General features: G+C 47.7%; 1 protein-coding gene across 4 annotated transcripts in view; it reads left to right on the top strand.

Moving 5' to 3' along the window:
• Positions 1-20916, top strand: part of PRICKLE2 (prickle planar cell polarity protein 2) — a 102166-nt gene that overhangs the window by 56282 nt on the left and 24968 nt on the right. For 3 of the 4 annotated variants that reach the window (XM_030956567.1, XM_030956571.1, XM_030956570.1), the window contains one exon: positions 15036-15219. In XM_030956567.1, the coding sequence (XP_030812427.1) occupies positions 15036-15219 (184 nt within the window). Of the gene's footprint in view, positions 1-4333; positions 5324-15035; positions 15220-20916 lie in introns of those variants that run through there. The other variant, XM_030956568.1, reaches the window with a different exon arrangement.

Below are 20916 nucleotides of genomic sequence, written 5' to 3'. Positions count from 1 at the left end.
GAGGGTACCAGCCAAGGCCAGGCCTGTCTCTCTGGGTGAGTGGGTAGGAAACACAGAAAAAAATTGTCTCCAAAATCAGCTGCAGTTAGTATGGGCTGTACCTCCCCTTCTGCGTCAGCTACTGCTGGGCTCCATGGTGTTTTAAAAACTAAATTCCTCCTTGCAGACTGACAGCACAGATCCTTACCCATGGCTCTGCCAAAAGTGAGTGGAAGGCAGCAGTGGTGACAGCCGGAGGAATGGCTCTGTTGTGGTTGGTCTCAGGCAGCAGCCACAGGAAGGTACAAATGGCAACCCTGAGGAGAAGTGGAGGAGGCCAAGTTTGGGGATTAATGATCTGTGTCTGGTGCTGGTCTCTCTGCCTCTCTGTCTATCCCATTTTTATTTGACATAAGGCACCCCTGCTTCTAGCATTGGGAGCTGTGAGGAGGAAGCATTTGCTGCCTTGCTCAAAAAGAATAAAGAAAAAACAAAGCTTATCTGCATTTGAAGTCCTGACCTGTATTTCATGACTCAGATTCTCCAAGGAGCTTTCCCCGTACCTTGGGCACATGCTTGTGTGTCTCCTGAAGAGCCAGGTGTTTGGCTGGGCAGAATGGGCTGTATCCTACCACATAGGGCCATTTCCCTTCCCTGTCACTAACAGCTTTTTGCAGTCAGCTTGCCTTTCCCATCCAGTGTTTGCAAAGCTGTGCCCTCTCCAGTCTGTTGTTCAGCTGCTTATCACTGCCTTGCGCCCAGGGACCACACTGGGCTCATCCTGTGCTGGCACTGTGCTGGGAGCACTGGCTCTGCCAGTGGGGATTGCTCTGGAAATTACAGGGTGAGTGTGGGAACAGGGCAGGAAAAAACCACTGTAGTGTCCAATTCTACATTTCTGTGGTCAGAAAGAGCAATGGGAAAGTAATCTATTACTATGCCTGTGGCTGTGAGCCAGGATGGGCTCGGTGGTGGTGGTGGTGGTGGTGGTGGGGACCTGCAACCCCCCTGCTCCAGAACAGTCTGTGTCTCTGTGGGCAGCATTTTGGGGTGGCAGAGTCTGAAGCCTTTTGTGACATCCCAAGGTAGCAGTGCTGTGCAGTGCCCTGGTATTCTGCAGCTGAGGATGCTCACTAAATAATTCAGAAAGGCCACTTGATCTGACATTCATCAGGTTAGTAGCCCAGTGACCTTGAGGACACCAGTCTGCTGTTGCTGCCTGTGGCTCTGCTGTGCCGCCCATTGTCATCAGGAGAGTCAACATGGTCACGTGGAACTCTATTGATTGACAGACAATCAATACATCAAGGTGATAAAACACAGCATTTATGAAACATGGGCTCTGCAATGATTTGTTAAATTAGCCGTGGGTCTGAGTTTGTGCAAATGGCGGAAAGTTTAGAGTTGACTGGGTTTGGCTCCTTGTCATTAAAACTAGCAACAAAGGGAAGAAAGATGGTGCTGCATTTACAGGCAGAGCTGTCTGTCTCACACCTCTGCATTGAAGCAGGGGTCTCCTGCTCTTGATCTTTCTTTATTTTAGTAGCTTTCTACTTCTGGTCATTTGCTTCATTGCTGGCAGTTGTCAGCATCCATCCTTGTAATGGTGCAAGTCTTTCACCTAACCTTTGATAATGTGCCCCACCAGCTCAGTATTCTCCTTGCTGCCTAATGAAACACCCATTTCACCTGCATAATGTGCAGATTCCGTCAAGAAATCTTATGTTCCTTCTGGAGTTATTCCAACACATGACCTTTTCACAAGCCTCACAGTGGGTAACGGTAATATGGAGCAATTGCCAGCAAACCGGCAGCTTTCAAAGCAGGAAGGCTCATTTCCATTTCCCTGAGACAGTTGTGTGTCCAAACGTTACACAGCTTCTGATCTGATTTCCTGTCTCAGAAGAGGCTGTTCGTTGGATTTTGTGGATATTTAGATTTGCAAGTATTGGAACAAGAGGTCTGTCAGGAGAAATGACAGAGACGCTGTTTGGAGACACAAAGCTCTTCTGCTCACAGCTAGCCCTGCAGCTGAAGTGTTACAGACATTGGTCTTTTACTGATCTTTGACTTCAATTTGTGATTCTCACACCCATTTTATCTTTGTGGATGAACTTAGACTGAAAAGCTTGCAGTTTCTGGTATGATCCCTTTGTGCAGATGATCAGTTGGCCAAGAAAGCCAAGCAGAACTCGCCTTTAGGGTGGTTGGTTGTGTGGGGATGACACTGCCACATGCCCCGGGGTGGCATCATGTCAGGCTGGTGCAGGGTGATTGAAGCTGCTGTAGATGGTGGCACAGAGGGTGTTGTACAAGAAATGTGGGGTTGGACACTCGTGCCTTGCCAGCCTTTCCCCTGAAGGTGAGGTCGGCTGATGGAGACCCTTGGAGCACAAATAGAGACTTTGCTCCAAAGTGTTGGCAGCTAAAGGACCTTTCCTCCTGGAAAGTTAATGCCAATAAAGTCAGACATTTTTACTCATTTTGGGTGAAGATGAGTGTCCACAAGATGTGCCCTGTGGAGCAGGATGTGTTCCTTGTGCTGTTTGTAGCCCCGAGTCACTGCTGCATGCTTTGAGGGATATGTTTCCAAGGAACACACGTAATTTCTGCTCTACAGCATTTCTGCTCAACATTATCATTTTATAAGCAGGCTTCTTTGTTTGCTTCTGCCCAATTCAGTTTTGTCTCATTCCCTTTGTGTTGTAATTAACATGTTCTGAGTGTAAGAGGAAAAGTAAATCATCTTGGGGCCATGGCACATTAATCACAGAGAGGCAAGATTGACAGCCTGCCTGCAGTGCTGATTCAGGCTGGAAAGGGCAAAATGGGCCAGTTTAGGAAGCTGAAGGATCAGGGAAGATTTTTCCTACAAGTTCTATTGCTCTTTGTAGTTGGAGGAGTTGAAGAAGACCCTCTTCAGCACTTCAGCCATCTCTAGCAGAAGCCCCTGCTCAATGAAAGGAAGGTCTGATCTGGCTGGATGCACTAAGAGTCAGTGCTCAACTCTTGAACTTGCTGCTCAGACTTAATATAAATGAAAAAAAAAAAAAAAGAGTTCAGATCACTGCACATTCTTGATTTGTCCCACTTGGCTGAGTAACTTGGGGAGGCTCTTAGAGCTGGGCTGGTTTGTCCCAGCTGCAGATCTCATCCTTGAGATTTTGAGTGTAATTCCATGTAATTAAACCTAATTTATGAGCTTTAATAATAACAATTTAAGGCATTTGAGTCTGCAGAAAGACTCACAGCTGTAGTTTCTGCATCCTTCTGTGTTCTGTAAACATAGCTAATATTGCCAAAATCAAGGACTCTGAAATCTGGAGTCAGGCATCAAAAGTCAGGAGCGTGCAACAGAATGTTAAGGAAACTTCCCACTCTGACCATTCACGAGACTCTCTGGCAGTCACACTCCCAAGGCCAGAGACTTTGACTTCTGGGACGGAAGTCCCTTCATGGCAGCAGCTCCAGTGAGCCTAGAGCCCCTCCTGGCTTCCCTGCTCACAGCTAGGCCAGGTTTCCTCTCTGGTTCTGCCCCAGGTTTCCCATAGCAGTCTCAGGTGTCCTGTTCCATAAAGCCATTTATTCCCAGAGCAGCAACTCAATGTAGCCCAAGGTGGTGCCTCTGAGAACCCTCCAAGAAAGGAACACCCGGGCTTTTATCCTCTCCCACTTTAGCCCTTCCCCCCAGTCCTTTTCTGGTTCCTGCTCTCCTTTTGCTGCCCATCCACCTCACTAACATCACTGGTCTTCAACTCCTTTTTTATCCAAAAGGTCGGCAATTCCCAGTTCCTGCAAAGTCTCTCAGCGTTCATTACCTGGCTGGCATCCCCCATCTTCATGTCCTTTGTTATCCCAAAGGTTGGCAGTTCATGGCCTCTTGTCTCGGGGTCCCACCCGGAGTTTAAAGTGCATTTCGATCTCCATCTCAATCTGCAGTTTGCGAGCCCAGCTACCTGGACCAGGTGTATTCCTCAACAAGAAGCGCTGTGTTGGGAAAGTTCTATTTGCTTTCTGTGGGGTTTTTTTGAGTCCAAAGAAAAGAGTTTTTTTAATTTCATGCACTTTTTGCAAGTGCCATAAACTGAGAAGTATGCTGTCCTCCAGATGACTCAAATTATTCATTTGTGACCGCCCAATTCCCAAACAACGGAATTAAAGAGCAGCAGAAGGGATTTGGCAGCGTAGCTCCTTCTCTGCGTTTTCTATTCCTAGGGGAAGGAAAGACAGGGGGAAGAGGCTTAGCATCCCCGTTGAGGTGCTGTATTCCTGGGGCTCGCAGTACTCACCTGAGACACACATAAAAAGGTGTGAATCGTTCATCTGTCGTGGCCCTGTGAGAGAAAATGTATTAAAATATGCAGTGACCGAAATGCGACGCTAATAACTTGTATTCCCCAGAATATTTAGCCCTGCTGGTCACAAACATGCTGCGTCTAAAAGCCAGTAGGGAATCAAACTAGTGTAGAAGATAATTGAGAGGGCATTGAAAGCCAGGAGAAAAACGATGCGTTGCTCGGAGCCAGCGGATCATTGCGTTAATAGCCCACGTACCTAAGAAGCGGTACGTGAAGTTTGACAGCAAGTTGAGGTTCGGTCAGCATCAAATAAGAAGGGAAGGGTAATTAATGTCTTCGCACCATTCAATTTAGGCTGCTGGTGCGCAGCCAACTCTTCGAAACACGCAAGCGAGCGAGGAGGATTTTGTTTTTCCCCTCTCCCATTGCCCAAGCAGCCTAGAGGATGTATCGATCTGGGAGAGCGGGCTGATCTCCATGTAAATAAAGGGGCGGGTGGCCGGGCCGTGGCGGTCCGGGTGGGATGCGGTGACTTTGCCTTGCTGACATCATTGCTCATTAACATGCAGGAGAGGAGAGCAATGCAACAGCAGAGCCCCGCGCCGCTCCCGCGCCGCCAATTATTCTCCATGGGCTGCATCGCTCCTCGTTAATGCCTCGCGCTCGGCGAGCAAATTGGACATCCTCTCGCCACCTCCGAGGGTCACTCGGAGAAAGGCAGGCTGGAGGGGGGAGCTGCTGGATCCGCTCGGATTGGGAGCAGAGAGGGAGGGACCCTCCGGAGCCGGATTTCAAAGCGAGGCAATTGAGGCGAAAGCTGCAGACGCGGGGCAGGAAAGGCAGGGCTTTCCAGGGCAGCTTTCCTACGGGAACGTGCCTGCTCGGAAAGGCTTCCACAGAGCCCCAGAGCCGGAGCGAGGGATGCTGTATGGCACTGCGGGGCTCCGGCTGGTCCTGCGAGCAGCCCGCAGGCACCGGGCACAGCTAGGGCAGCTGGGCAGCTCATAGAGCCTTCCCTCCTGCGCTGCCATCGCCAGCGGGAACAGGTAAGGAGCTGCCTTTGGCCAGCCACTTCACATTTGTCGTGGGTTTTTAGAAGGGATAGAAAGTAGAGGAGGAGGAATGAGGAGCATTCCATGGATGCACGCAGTGCTAACTTTGCTCAGTGTGCTGCTGGTGGTGAGCTGCGAGGGGCTGCGCTGTTTTTCCAGCCTTTGCTGTTCTCTGTGTTTATGGATGTGTAAGGTTAATTGTTAAATTGTATTTCTGCAGCTGCAGGACGTCGGGGAGAAATGCTGATGCTATTGTAATGGAGTTCTCGTTTTAAAAATAATCAGGAGGGCTCAGCTGGCTCTAATAGGAGTTTAAAAATCTTCATTTCTCGGTGTTAATTGTATTGCTCTGGTGAATGCAGCCCCTAGAAGCCTGGATTCTCTGCACATTTTCTGAGCAGACTGCGTGGAGGCTGGGGCTGTGAATGAGGACGCTGCCGTTCAGATGTTTATTTTTATTTTGGTGGTTTTGCCTTCCTGAGAATAGGAAGTTTTAAAGTAATAATCTTTCTAAGCCCTTGTTGTTCATGCCAGAATGGCAAACTATAAACCAACCTAGAACTGCAGCCTGGGGGTTATGTTTTTCAGTGCAATCTTTTCAAGTCCAATTTCCTTTTTTTCTTGTCCCTTGAAGGAACATTTTAAGCAGATGTGACACAGACATGACCTGTGACCATGGAAAGATTTTAATCCAGTTATTCTTTGTTTTCTAGTCATGATTCCTTGGCGGTGCTAAACAGTGATTGAATCTTTTTAAGCAGTTGAGGATTAGCGCTGGACAGAATAATGCCAAAATAATTATTTGCACCAGATGCAGTGTCATCCTTTCAGTTTTAGCTCTCTTATCTTGTAACTTATCTGACTTATTTTCATTTGGCGATTATTCCGCCTGCTGTGGGAGTACTTACATGTCTCGCATCGCTGCATTGTGTTTATAAGGGTGCCGGCTTGAGCCTGTGATAAAGATTTGTAAAGTAAAACTGTCTGCAGCTAACAAGATTATATTTTGCTTCGCATTTTAATCTCCTCCCGTTGTGTGTTTTCTGCCAGCCAGACTCGGCTTAACAGAATGACCCAGCCTTGCGCATTTGCTGCTGGCAGCCTGGCTGGGCTCAGCCAGCACAGCCTCGGCTCAGGCTGGCAGTGTTTGCTTTCACATGCGGGTCAGCATTGCCTGTCTCGGGGGACACCGTCTGAGCCTTAACTTCTGAAATAAATTACCATTTTCAGCCTAGCTCATCCTGCTTCTGAGCACTTTGCCCATCAGCCAGGTTTTTTTCCTTTAGGATGTATGGCCTGCGAGATGCTTGGATTGCAGCGTGTTTACTGCTTCCCGTGGTTTCTGCTTGTCATGCTGCAAATACAAGTGAAGACCCTTAAAATAGCGTGTACAGCCCTGGGGCAGGTCGCTGGGAACTCACTTAGCTTAGCTAGTCTGGAGTGATGGGCTTGGAGCCTGGAATGGGATGGGGGAAAGAGAGGGGCAGGAAGATAAATACTGCCTGTGGAGAGCCCAGAGTTATTAAAACTTGAGAAAACAGTGAAGATCTGCATGCTGAACAGAGATGGATTTCTCAGTGGACAGCTGGGTTTGGATCCAGGTGCTAGAACCCCAGGCTTGGAATTTTCATCTTCAGTTAAGAACAAAGCAGAAAGGACCTCCTGTGATACAGCTCTGCATCCTGTTAGGCTGAAAAGACACCCAGTGCATCATTAAAATCTGACAGGATAACCCTCAGGGTAGGGCAGGGCTTTGTCCCACAGACCCACCCTGGCTCTTGGATGGGGAGCCCAGAGGGAGAGTTCCTCAGGGCCCTGCTGTGCCTGCTCCTCCACTGTGCCCCTGTCCCATCCCCATCAGCCAGAGGCCCCGCTGGTCTCTGGGATCCGTGGGGTTGGGGTTGTCCTGCCATGGGGGACATCAAACCCTCCTGGGTGTCCACAGCCCCCGCATCTGCCCATCCTGTACCTTCTACCTTTTATAGTCACGAGCTTGGCTTCAGCATTGTTTGCCCACCAGCTTCAGGGTTATTACTGCTGCTGCTGAGCCTGTTCTTCTCTTCAACTTGTAAACTAGTGGTTTGCATTTCTTCTCCATGACTGGGGAAAAATATGTGGTTATTACTGTTTCTGTATGCTAAGAGCTGGACCTTTAAGGGGAAAAAAACCAACCCTAATATAAATATGCTGAGAGTAGTGGTGAGCCTGTGAGCTGGCAGACTGCCTCCATCGTCTTGGATGTGAGAGAGCAGCCTGTTGGATGCCTTTTCTCCTGGTAGCATGGCTGGGCAACAGGCTGGGGCTCACTGCAACTTCTTTTGCCTCTTCTCTCTCTCCCCTTTGCTCGATCTGCAGCTCACATGGGTGTAGCAATTTGCCCACTTCGTCTAACCTCTATTATGAAAAAAAAATTATTGAATCTTTTGCAAAATATCCTGAGAGAATCCAAGTTGAGGGTTCTTCTGAGAGCTGCTGAGTTATTAATATCCTTTAATTTAACCATCTCATCTTTATGCATCAGAATTCTCACAGTTTGTGTCAGGGGTTGTGGCTCATGGGAGCAGCCTGGCACTGTGGCTCAGGTCAAGAGGGTGTTTCAACACCCTGCTGCTCTCACCCAGCTCACAAGGAGAAACTGGAGCCCAAATAGGGACCTGTGTTCACTGCAGAGCATTGGGGTGCACCTGGGCTCTCCAAACTGGCCTGTGATGCACCCCAGATCCCCCACTGTGGTTCAGCCACAGGCTGGGAAAATTGGTCATGTTTTCATTCTCATCCTGGGGTGTTGCTGAAAAGTCTGGCCACAGCTTTGGTCTGTGGTTCTGTGACTCCTTGTTTGCCTACGGGGGGCACCAGACAGATCAGATGAGGAATCTGGGGGTTTGTGCCTTGTGTTGTATTTTGTTCTGATTTCCTGGTCTGCCTCTGGTTGTTCCCTGCCGTGTGGTGCCTCAGACCACAGCAGGATTGGGAGCAGCCTGGAGGCTGCCCCAGGCTGTGCCTCAGGGGAGCGGTGGTTTGGGGACAGGGCAGTGGAACCCACGGGCAGGTGTTCTGCCTGCTTGGGAAAGGGATGGTCCTGATTCATGATGGAAGCAGAGCAAATGGAAAATCCTCAAAGGCTGCTTTTGCTCATATTTGGCTGCAACTGGCAGTACTGGGGGTAGTTCTTTTTTTATTCTTATTTTTCTCAATTAAGCAAGAATAGCTTTTGCATTGGTAGAGGATGAGTTTTAAAATTAAAATTAGTCTCCAGCCTGAGGCCAAACATGGACAAATCAGCTAGAGAGGAGAATTTTTCCAGGAGTGGAAATGGGCTTTGTCATAAAAGCTGCAGTGCCATCCTGGATACCTTCACAACTGCTGCTGTGGGCACTGCAGGGGTCAAGGGGGAACTACAAATAAAACAATATTGTAAAGAAAGTTGACTTGCCTTGAGCAAATTGAGGGGAGAGACAAGAGCGTGGATGGGGAATATGGAGAAGAGTCTGATTTGCAACTCCTCCATCCTCTTAGTGTTTCCCCACCTAATGTGACCTTCATGCAGATGGGTGGCTACATGTGCTTTTCCTGTGGCCTTTGGGATCTGGGGGACTTGTATCTGTAGGATGCAACCAGTTTGATTGCTGGATTATTTCTCTCTTCCTTGGTTTCCTGGCATTTCTGTTCTGCCAGCTCTGTTGCTACCACCTGATGTTGATCTGTAAAGCCAGCTGTTCCCACAACATGTTGTGTCAAGTGAATGTTGGCATCCCTTTGACTGTCCTTGCAGGCCACCAAGGGCACCTTGTCCTCAGATGGAATTCCTGCTATTTTAGGTACCTATGTCTAATTTACCTCCTCCTCCTCCTGCACCGCAGTGGGCAGGTAAAAGCTTTTGCTAAGCTTCCTTTTCAACCCAGGTAACACAGAGTCTTTGCCGTTCATTCCTACTGATAGGTTGGGGTTTTTTTCAGCTGCAGTGACTGGAAGAGCTGGGAAGTTGCCAGAAATATTTTGTCTGGGGAGATGCCCCCTTGTCACTGAGATCCGTGGGTCCTGAGGCCGTGGGTAGCAGCTGGATGGGAGCTGCTGGGGCAGTTTGGTTCAAAATACCGTGTTAGAGAAGTTGGAGAAAGAGGCAGAACTTCAGCCTGAACTGTTTTAAGCACAAAATCATGGAGCTCCTCTGATGTTTAGGAAGTCCATGGGGAAGCCATAGCTGGGTGCTGCTTGTGGTTGCTCCATGCCTCAGTTTACCCGTGCTGGAGAAGAACTGCTGGGCTCTCCCTATGGTAGTGAAGGACTGTTAATTTTTCCATTTAGGTAAATATTTGCCCTGTCTGTGGGGTCTGGAAAAACGTGTCTGTATGGCTGGAGCTCATTTGGGATGGGAGGATGCCTCATTAACTCTCAATTGAGGGGAGGAGATAACAGGCAGGGATATTAAGACACCCTCTTTAAAAGACTCAGGGGTCATAGGAGCTGCCCCAAATCCTGAGCCTCCAATCCCTTTTCCAAGAAGTCTTGGGGTTTTGTGGTTTACTGACTGATGACCCAAAAGCCTTATTGCAGTCAGAATGATGGCAGGATGCTGGAAAGAGATCAGGCTGCCCCGTGTGTCTTAAGCCAAGTGAGAAGGGAATTGTTCGTCTGCACACCCCATCTGAGCAGAGCAGACAATTGCTTTTTGAGGGATTCCAAATCTTGCATGCTAATGTGTGCACAAATGCATGCAAATCCTGTATTAGGGAGCACAGCAGAGGCGTCCATGGCCGTGCAGGGCCATGGCATTCCGGCTGCTCGCTTTGTCTGGAGAGGGAGCTGCTCCCTGATACAGCCCATTTATTTCCATCCCAGAAGAAACAAGTGAGAAGCAGAGATAAGCACCCGCTGGTGGGTGATAAGGGCTGTTTACTGAGTTCCTTCTTTGTCCAAGAGGAATTTTAACATTTCTGCCACAATTTTAAACTCTGCCTTCGTTCCTGCTGTTGCTGGGAGGCGTTGGGCTCTGCCCTTTCTCAGAATATTTGTGGATCTCAGCCTTTGAGAGACTTTGCCTTGGTGCTCTTTGCTGTGTTATGTTCTGCATGCCCACCCACTGAACAGGAAGAGAAGAGCCCTGTGGCCAGGAGCTTTTTCTGCAGGCAGGGGTGTGCTGCCTTCAGCAACCTAGGGAGTCCCATCCCAAAAGCCAGACATGCAGGCTGTTCCCTGAGAGAGGCCAGCTTACCTGGCTCCTTTGCTGGAGCTACACACTTTTGGCAAGGACCCCCTTTGCCTTGGTGACAGGCTGTCCTCCACCTCTCTTCCCTGACTTTTCAGCTCTACTCTTGCTTTCCCAAATTGAAATCTGCTGGTTTTTCACAACAGGGAGACCTCATCTCTCTTCGGAAAGCTGGGGTCACGCTCACAGCTCTCTCCAGAGCCTCTTGCACAGCACTAGTGTCTTCAGCATGGTTTAGCTTTTTGTTGGTGCAGTTGCTGAGATGAAAGGGCTGCGGGAGGCTCCAGAGATGACAAAGGCTGTGCTTTGCTAACAGGGTTGTGCAGCAAGGGACTGCCTCGTCCCAGAGGCCTCACAGGTCAGTTGGGTTCGTGTCAAGATCCACGTAGGTGGACCAAAGCTGGGAGTGTACTTCAGCATCCCAAGCAAGAGGTACTTTGAAGACCTGTTCTCTGGTTGGTGTGTTGGGCTCTTGTTTGCTTCAGATTTCCCTTGTGTGCCTGTTTTCATCTGTAGAGAGAAAAGGCCTGGCGTGGGGTGGTGGATCTATTTGCACCTTCCTCCTGCACCAGTGTGTGGGTAGGGATATGACTGGAAGTGGGCTTAGAGCCTCCTCTGAGGAGAGGACTTGCCCACTGTGCCAGGAGCACCGTGTAAAAAGCAGCCAATGCAAAATAAAACACATCCATCTTGTAACTTCGCTGGCCTTGAGGAGAAGAAATTTTTCAGTCTGTTTCTGAGACGTTGCTGCTTTGTACCATGTGAAGTCAATTCAAGGCAGGCTCCTTTCCAGCTAAATCTGACACCAGGAAATGTTCTTTTTCTCCCCATTTGCTTCCCGCCACCCTGGCCCCAGCACAGGACAGCTCTGTGTGCAGCTCTGTGCAGAGCAGCCCTGCTGATGCTCCCCAGCCCGTGCCTCCTGCAGCAGCCTGCCTGCTGCTGGCTCCTGCTTGCCTTTCCTCCCTGTCCACAAGCTACTGCTGCTTAAAAGCTCCTTTATTCATCCTCTTTGCTCAAAGCCAGTCATGCTGTCAGCCATCCTTGCTTCGTTGTTTCCTCCCCAGTGCTGGTGATATCTCTGATTCTTCCCTGAGACAGGCTTGCAGACCTGGGATGGGAGCAAGATGGAAAGGCTCATGAATGAAGATGGGATTTCCAGACAGTGATTGGTGTTAATTTATTCTTGCTAAATAAAACCTGGCTGCCTGCACTCTTCTCAAGTTGTGCAAGGCTGCACAAGCAGCAGAGGTTGTTGTTGCTGAGCCTTTGGTGGTGATGAGGCTTGGCCAGAGCCAAGCTAATGGGTTTCCCTTTGGTGGAGGTGCCACCCCAAGGCTGCAGCTCCTTGTCCGGTGTAAGGTATGTGACACACGGGTGTGCTGAGCATCTGCAGCCTGTGCTGCACTTCCTGCAGTGGGGACTAAGGAGCTGCTGCTGGCAGGAGCAGCCAAGCAGGCTGCTACCCATGGCCCTGCTCCTCTCCAACACCCACCAGCTCGCCTCTGTGGCACCCACATTGTCACTGTGGTCACTGCAGCACAGGCGAGCGCTGACACGTGCATTGTCTCTCTTTGTGCTGCTCTGCTCTGAGTGCAGCAGGGGAAAAGATTTTTTTCAATTTCATCTCACATTTGAAATGTACATTCTGATATTAAATTTTTGCTATGGGGAATTATTTTTAATTATAGTGAGCTGGAAGATGATAAAATAAAGTTGAGTAAGTGAGACCTATGTGAAGAAGTCATGGAAACCTGATCATAGAAGTGGAAAGACACTCCTAGGACACTGGGTATTGTTCCCATGAAACAACATATCCTAATGTAAAGAAAATTGTAATTAAAGCTGTTAATCATCTGCTTTTAATGAGGAGGAAGAAGCTGAATATCTCAGAGACAAGGTCTTGAATTTTGTAGTTTGCCCAGGGAGGTGCCAGAAACCCCATGCCTGAAGATGGTCAAGTTTTAATGGTGCAAAGTTGTTCTGGCTTGGGGACATCACTACTGAGTAGATAGGCTACCTGTGTTGTTTTCATCCTTTTCTTTTCTGGCTAGGGAAGCCACTCACCAGCCAAACTCGCTTGCCTGGGATGGGGCAGGAGGAAGGGGGGGTAAACCATCTTCCTGACCCAGTCCTCAGGCTCCTGGCTGTACGTGATGTGAGCTGGGGGGGTGGGAGTGATCTCTGGGGTCTGACTGATCATACATCTCACCTATTCAGTCTTTGACATTGTTATTACAAGTCCTGATTTATTTAATTTATTAAAAGCCAAGACGTCTGATGCTCTCCTGCCATGTCCCATCTCCTGCAGGGGATGTATCTAGAGTGGGAAGGAGGAGGAAGCCTGTGCTCTGGCTTTTTCCCCATCGTAATGCTCATGCTCCCACTGCACTGTTGGGTTTGTCCTCCGTTGAAGTGCATAATCAATATCCCAAAAGTCAAAATTTGATCAAGTCCTGAACTGCCTTAGAATAACTTAAGTCCAGGGCCAAATCTGGGGCTCTATGAATTATTCTTAAAATCTTGTTTCCTATTAAGCTGCTCTTAATCATATCATGAAATGAGATGGAAACATCAGTGACAGCAGTGACTTTGCTGAGGCAGAGTACCCATTCCACGGTAGCTGATTAATTAAAATATTCACATGAAATGGTACCTTGGTTATTTTTTAAGGAAACAGCCAGAGGTGATGCCGAGACTCCCCGACTGGACGCAAACCAGACGCTGGAGTGTGTGGGGGTTGCTGTGTGGTTTAGATCTGATGAAAGGCAGGAAATGGGAAAATCTGGCAAATCTCCCTGGCTTGACTTAACGGAGCCTCTTGACTTTTGCTAGAGTGCGTTTTTTGTGCTGTAATGGCCAAATGGAAATTTAGACTTGAAGCTGGATCCGAGCACTGCTATGCTTAGCTGGCTTGTACACAGCAGTGAAAGAGAAGGAAAGGTCTTTAAAAATTCCAGCCCCTGGGTTTAACTATTGCTTCCCTCTGAATTTCTTTGCTTTACTGCAGAGCAGAGAAAGCTGCAATAGCAACTGTACATTTGCCCTTGATTTTGTGTGGTACCTTCTTATTTCTGAGATGTCTCCCTTCTGCTACCCAAGTGAAACCTTATCTCATTCCTCAGAAGTGAGTGGTGCTTCATTAGTGCAAATTAATTCAGAATCCTGTGTGGTTGCTCTAAAATAGATACCATTGACCCAGCCTGTGGAAAAGCATTGAGTTTTCAGAAATAGAAGCCAATTTATCAGCATTCCCTTTAACCTCTTTTTCTTTGTCAGGAGACTTTTTCAGCCAGGTTTGTCCTTCGCTGTTACCCTGGTGAAGGGGTGTGATGATTAGAGGGACTGAACCTGTCCTGTGAGCAGAGGCTGAGATGGTTGGGATTGTTCAGACTGGAGAAGAGAAGGCTCTATGGTGACTTTATCAGCCTTTCAGTACCTGGAGGAGCCTACAGGATTGCTGGAGAGGGACTTCTTAGAAGGGCATATAGTGTTAGGACAAGAGGGAATGGATTTAAACTGAGACAAAGTTTAGATTGGATATCAGGGAGGCATTCTTTACTGTGAGAGGGGTGAGGCCCTGGCACAGATTGCCTGGAGAACTGGAGAAGGCCAGGCTGGATGGAGCCCTGAGCAACCTGGTCTAGTGGGAGGTGTCCCTGCCCATGGCAGGGGATGTTGGACCTGAATGACCTTTAAGGGTCCTTTCAACCCAAACCATTCTGTGAGTCTGTACTGTCCTGGCAGCCCTGCAGATAAAAGTTCAGATTCAAGCCTATGAAGAAAATCTGTCACAGGCCACAAGCTGCAGGAACAACCCCTTTAAAGAAGTATTAAGAACAGCAGATACTTGCAGTGAATTAATCTAATGTCTGTTGAATTGCAGCCTCTGTGGGCTCTCTTTCAGCTCTTGTGCTTTCCTCTCAGTGCTGCTGAGCTGTGGCATGTGCCATCAAGCCAGGTGGTTAAGATTCCATTGCAGTGTGACTGTGGGTTTTGTAGCCTCCCTTAATTTAATTTAGATTTATATGTTCAGACTATAATCAATTTTTATGCTAGTTTAATAAGCAAATTTATGCTATCAGCATGCTAAAGAGACTTGTCATTCACAGCTTCCCAGTCAATCCACCATTTCCCATTTTAGCAAAGTGCTCAGTTGTCCTAAATTCAGTGATGACTCTGCAGTTCTGGCTCGCAAGTCGACCCCCACCAGGCATGGCCTGTGCCTGTGCTGGCCCCTGGAAATACTCTGTGTGGTGCAGTAAAGGGACAAGCAATTGCATATCCCCAGATATTGGGCAGTCTGACTCAGATGGATTGCCAAGTGTTTTTGCAGTAAATAGGGACTTTTATTTCCTCCTCATAAGAGAGACAAATCCTGTGTTAGAAAATGCCTGAGGATAAGAAAGAGTTGAGTTTAGTCTCGACTGGCAGGAATCACTTTCTCATTTAAAGCACTGCTCACTAGGGCATCTCTTTTTCTCTCTCCTCACCTTACAGGAAGATCTGCCTTCACTGTAAGTGCTCCCAGGAAGAGCACATTGTAACAGTTATGCCTCTGGAGATGGAGAAGACAGTCACGAAGCTCATGTTTGACTTCCAGAGGAGTTCAACTTCTGACGACGACTCAGGCTGTGCTTTGGAGGAGTATGCCTGGGTGCCCCCCGGCCTGAAGCCTGAGCAGGTAATGATGACACCACCCAGCTGCCAGAAAATAATTTTTTTTGCATGTTCTTTCAAAATAGTTTACCTGATTTTTCTTCTAGGAGTGTGAGCACTTGTTGTGTGTGGCTGTTTCTGGGTGCACTAGAGAGACTTTGCAGGGTCTGAATGCTCAAATGGAACAAAACAGACACGTGATCCTTGCAGGACCTGTGGTTTTCTGCATCTGTGGATGTAATTGGTAATTGAGAGCGGGGGAAACAAAATACCTCCAGGATGGGATTTCTTGTGGTTGTGCAAGGGAAAAGACGTATCTAATATTTCACTGGGAAAGAAGCAATGGGACTCAAGTGTTTCCCAGGGGCTCAGTGTTTGTGTTCTGCCCTCCTGGACTGCTCTTCTCTGTGGTGAGTCCAGGGCAGACAGTCAAAGCTGGTAGATAACTCTGAAAAATGGGCCAAAAGCTTTGTGGTTTGGGTTTTCCAAGCATGATGTTTATGCCTTGCTGGAAGGAATAGCTTAAATAAAGCTCAAGTCTCTTGGTGCAGGATTGAGTGGGATGGATTAGACCTCAGTGTGCTCTGTGGAGCGTGCGTTGATTCTGCTCCTTCCAGTTTACATGATTCCTTTGATTTTTACGCTGGTCCTTTATGTGTTCAAGTCAGAAACTTCATTTGCAGTGGAGATGGCAAAATGAGCTTAGCCTTGGTAATTGCAGTGTGATATGATATGATATGGCAATAATTTTAAACTGTAAGGAGGCTGGAAGGGGGTGGAAAGCTTTCATTCTTACTGCCGTAGTTGCTGTCCTTAAGTACTGTGTTTTCCTGTGCTTTTATTCAGACAGGCTTAGGAATTTCCTGAAATATTTTGGCACTACCCGTAGGCTGTAAATATTATCTGTCTGATTAGAGAAAATCCAGTTGTTTGGTAGCTTGTTTCTTTTTTTTTTTTTTCCTTGTCTGTATAAGCCTTGCTCATTGCTCACTTGAAACTCCACAGCACCATGTGTCTCATTTGGTGCCATCCAACTGTGCAAATCAGGCAGCAGCCTTATTTTCTGTCACCTTCCTTATGTCAGAGGCTCTCCTTTTGCCTCACAGGAGGTACAAGATGTGGTGTGTGGAGAAGTGCAGATGGTTCTGAAGTGGCTCTGCTGGTCCTTCATGCTGTGGCAACATGAACTGGTTGTGTTTGGGGGTTCCCCTTGGAGATCCATACCCAAGCTGGTGCCACCTGCTCTCATTGCTGGTTTCTGACCAGGCATGTCAGCAGCTTCTGGAGCACAAGCTGGCCCATGTTCCTGTAGCTTTGGGTGGAAATAAAGGTATTTAGTGACAGGTGGCACCTGACCAGGTAGACATGGTTATGGGCAGTGATTGAAACCCTCTTTCAGCATGGAGGTGACATATTCCAGGAGACCTGTGTGCTTCTTTGATCCCTTAGGTGCTCTTTAAATGTGGCATCAGGGAGCTGGGGATGCTTGGGAGGAAAGAGAAGTCCTTTAGCTCTACCAGTTGCTACTGACATCTCATGCTTTACTCAGATTAATGTAATTTTAGGTTCTTCCAGCATCTGCTCCTTGCAGAGGTCATGGTGTTCCTCAGTCCAAACACTTGTTTTCTCAGTATGCTCCTCAGTCTGCATCGCTGGGCCTTTCAGCAAATTTGCCACTTCAGTCCTGTCTCTAATCACCATGGAGATAAAAAGCAACCATAAGCAGAGGCAGAGACAGGCCCTGAAATCCATCCAGCAGAGCTCACCTGCCAGCCCTGTCATGACTTTTCACATTAGATGAGCCACTAAGATGACAAAAGTGAGGAGTGACTTCCCTGGGCTGTGCAGGAGCCATGCTGCAGGCCTGGTGTTTGTCCCTGGTGAAGAGCTGCACACTGAATTTCATGGAATCACAGAATTGTTGTCCCATAGCTGGGGATGCCCCATAGTGCAGGAGGGGCCATTTACCTCCCATGGGGGTAGGAGATGCCTCTGCAGCAGCTCACTGGGGATGTGTCAGTCTGCAGGCAGATGTGGCTTTTTGGTCAGTGAGTCGGGTGTGTGCAGTTATGCGGAGCCTCTGCAGGGGTGGTGCCTGCCATGGAGCAGCTGGTGGGCTCTGCCCTGGCTGAGGGTACTGCTGTCAGGCTGGGCTGAAAATACACATCAACAGGCAGGGAGTTTTTCTCTGCCTCCTGCTGTTTCGCTGTTGCATTTTTTTGGATGTGAAACAGATTAAATGAAACAACTTTTTCCACAATATTCTACTTTATTAAAATCTCAGTGCGGTATATGAACTGGGGAGGTAAGTGTTCCCCTGAAAGACTAATGCAATTTTCTTATTTTACTTGGACGACCGCCTCCCTGTCCTCACTATTCTTGGGAGACAGCGCTCATGCCTCACTCAACACAGCAATTTACAGGATTTCAGTGGGGAGGAGTTGGCCTGCAAACATGACATTGTTTTTTGGCAGTGTCCAAAGGTCATTTCAGTATTTGAAGAGTCCCTTCAATCCAAAGCTTAAATTACTGTCATCTAGAGGGGAATAGCCTCAAACCTATAAGATCCCACTGTACTCCTGGACACTAACTCAGGCCTCAGCTGCTCTGTGGCACATGTCATAGTGAAAATCATGTTGGTTACTCAATGCCCAGTACTGAAGACAAAAAAGCATTGGTCCAATGTTCACAGATACTGATCCAAACATTGTAATGAGGAGTGGAGCTGGAAGTTATCCCTTATATTATGGCTCATCAGTGTGTAAGACTAAAAAGCCTTACAGTGTGTAAGGCTAAAAAGGGCTTGACTTAAAAGCCGTAAATGCAATGTATTTCTAAATATGTTTATAACACAGGGGTTAGGATAGTAATTTAAAAATTGATAGCACCCCTGCATAAGGTATGATAAAAATTTTTCTGGTAAATCAACTAAAATATATGACATTTATGTCTGCTCAAGAAAGAGGAAGGAACACTGGAAATGTTCTTTCATTGAGGAGCCTACAAGAACTTAGTTTGTCCAACGTAGCAAATTGCTCATTAGAATTGTTCTTTGCCCTGTTCATTAGAGGGGTAAGAGCAGTTATCCAGGCTCCAGCTTTAGCCCAAGAACATAGACATAAACTGTCTCCAAATGCATTCAGGCAGGAAATTGGAAGAAGTTTGAGACCATCAGAGGTGTAAGGCTCAGCAACAACCTGCCAGCCAGGAAAGTGACAGGTAAAAACCCAGGACTGAGCTCCATAAATCACAATGTGATAAGGAAACAGAGTTTCTTGTAGTAGCAGTCAGCTACACAGGATGGCCAGGAGGCTTCTGTGGGGTCTAATCCCACTTGGATTGGACTCAATGAGAAGTTGTCTTATGGTAGAAGAGGGACTTCCCTTCTGGAAGGTAGGGATGCAGATGGGAACGGCAGAGATGGCTGTACAGAAGCAGGGACATGGGCTTTAAAAAATTATCTTTTTTTCTGCCTTGCATTTCAATGATTGGATAAAGAAATAAGTGTCAAAGCCTTGAACTGGGCAAACACTTTTAGAAGTGTGTCCTCAGCAAAGCAAAATCCCAGGCTGAGCCTGGCTGCTGAGGCAGAGGAAGACATCTTTGGGAGCCAGTTTGTCTGCTGGGGCTGGCAGTGTGACAGCTGATCCTCCTTGCACTGGCATAAGTTTGAGGGCAGATGCTTGAAAATAAGTCCTTCTGTGATGTGTTTTTCACATTTTTAGGCAAGGCATGTGTAAATACATGTGAATGTGCAGCCTTGAATTCCTTGGGCCTGTGGTTTGAAGAAATCCAAAGGCGTTATAACATGCCACTTTGAATTTCTGAATACAAGGGATTTTTTAGGATTTCTATCTTTATTGTGTCTCAGTATTAGGAGCAGCTGGGTATGGGCAGAAATTTCCAATTAAACAAAAGATGGGGCTCTACTTCAGCCTCGCTGTGGCTTTTTTGTATGGCTCTGGCATGCCAGCATCTGAGAACCTTGCATGTGCTGTAAGAACTTAATTCCCTCTTGTTGTCAACACAGTTGCTCTGGTTGAGTCCCTTAAAAAGTTATGAAAATCTCATCTGAGCTAAAATTAGCAGCATGAAGGTTCGGGGGACCATTTTTCTCTAAGGCAGCTTATAAGAGCTTGGACCTCAAGAGCTTTGCAGTGGTGTGAAACTTGTAGCTGTCACAGGGAATTTATCCAGGGGCTAGAATACGTGTTAATCCTTCTTCTGGATATTTTGAAAGACCTGTTGCAAGGGCTTGAGTTATAAAATCTCCTAGTTTCATCAGTTGCTGTTCAGGTCACAAAGTGAGGAAAGGAGAATGGAGATGAAGCTACACTGAACATGCATTTACACCTTACATAAAGATTTTCACCATTCTGGTGAGGCAGAAAGTACATTATCTGGGCCAGGCATCTCTGGGGGATGTGTGTCTCACTTGTGCCTGTGTGTCACGGTCATTGTACCATCTTGTTCTTTCTTGAGCCTTCTGAGTTCAGCAAACTGTTTCACTCCTCAAGAGACTGAAGGCTTGCGTGGGGCAAGGAAGGAGTAAAACAAACCAAAACGACCCAAACCTGTGTAGTAGTGGGAAGCAGACAAGCTAATTTACAACCTGATAGAGGAAGGACAAAAGGCCCGTGAAGAGCTCTTCCTTGCTGGTAGATCCTGAGAGCAGAGCAGCATGGATGGAAAGCTGAGGGCCCTGAGGAGAAGCTCTTCCTGGTGTAGCCTGCTCCCAGGAGCTGCAGCTGCCTCTCATTTTGCCCGCTTACACATGTGCACGCTGGAGTATTTTACCCAAAAGCTGCCTTTCAGCACGTTTTGAAAAGCTCTCCAGTTTCACTTTGAGGTAGGGTAAGTCCATCACCTCCCCGGTGAACTCTCTCAGTATCTAAATAGCCCGGCAGTTAGCGGCTCTTATTTCAAGGCTGGAGCTGTCTAAATCCAGCCTCCAGGCATCGGACTGTGCCGAATGCTTCCCAGCTGCTGGATGGAGCAGCAGTCCTGCACACGGAATGCTGTGCTTTTTCTGAGTATGATGCCAGTGCTGCATGACTTGGGGGCAGCTGGAGTGGGCAGGAGGTCCTGGAGCTGGTCACCTGCCCTGGAACAGAGTGGATGAAGTGTGAGCACATCCCATGCTGCAAAAGAGCCCATGGCAAAACCGTGTGTCTGTACATTTGCTCCATTTCTGTATTCTGGGGTGTTGCCCTGATCGTGGTGAGCCAATGGAAGCTGTCAAAATTACTTAATCCTTGAACAATCTTATTACCAGGGAAGGAATCAGCTACTCTTGGTGGGTCACAGAAACGAAACCACTCGCCTGACATGGTTCGCTCGATTCTGAAATTTGAAGAATATGTGTGGGGGTCAGCAAAGGTGAGAGCAGGAGAGGAGCAGGGAGTGGAAAAGGAAACTGAAAAACCGTGGACTACCCAATAGAAACTTCTCCTGGAGCTTTATTCCACTGTGCAATTACAGCTTTTCTGAGTTGCAGTGTTATGCAAGTGTGCTACCCCATGCCTTAGAAATCCAAGAACATGTTATGTGGGATACCCAGGGGAATGATCAGTGATGATCAATGCAGCAGGTGATCATTATCATTCCTGGTGCTCCAGGGGACCCTGAGCCCTGCATGGACCTCGCAGCATAGACCGTTCTTGATGCTGTTGAAAGCACTGATCTGGCTCTTTTTAATCCAAATTCAATTTCGGCTTAAAAA

The sequence above is a fragment of the Camarhynchus parvulus genome, chromosome 12 (assembly GCF_901933205.1).
Source record: "Camarhynchus parvulus chromosome 12, STF_HiC, whole genome shotgun sequence".
NCBI lineage: Eukaryota > Metazoa > Chordata > Aves > Passeriformes > Thraupidae > Camarhynchus > Camarhynchus parvulus.
This window is presented reverse-complemented; position numbering and strand designations above follow the sequence as displayed.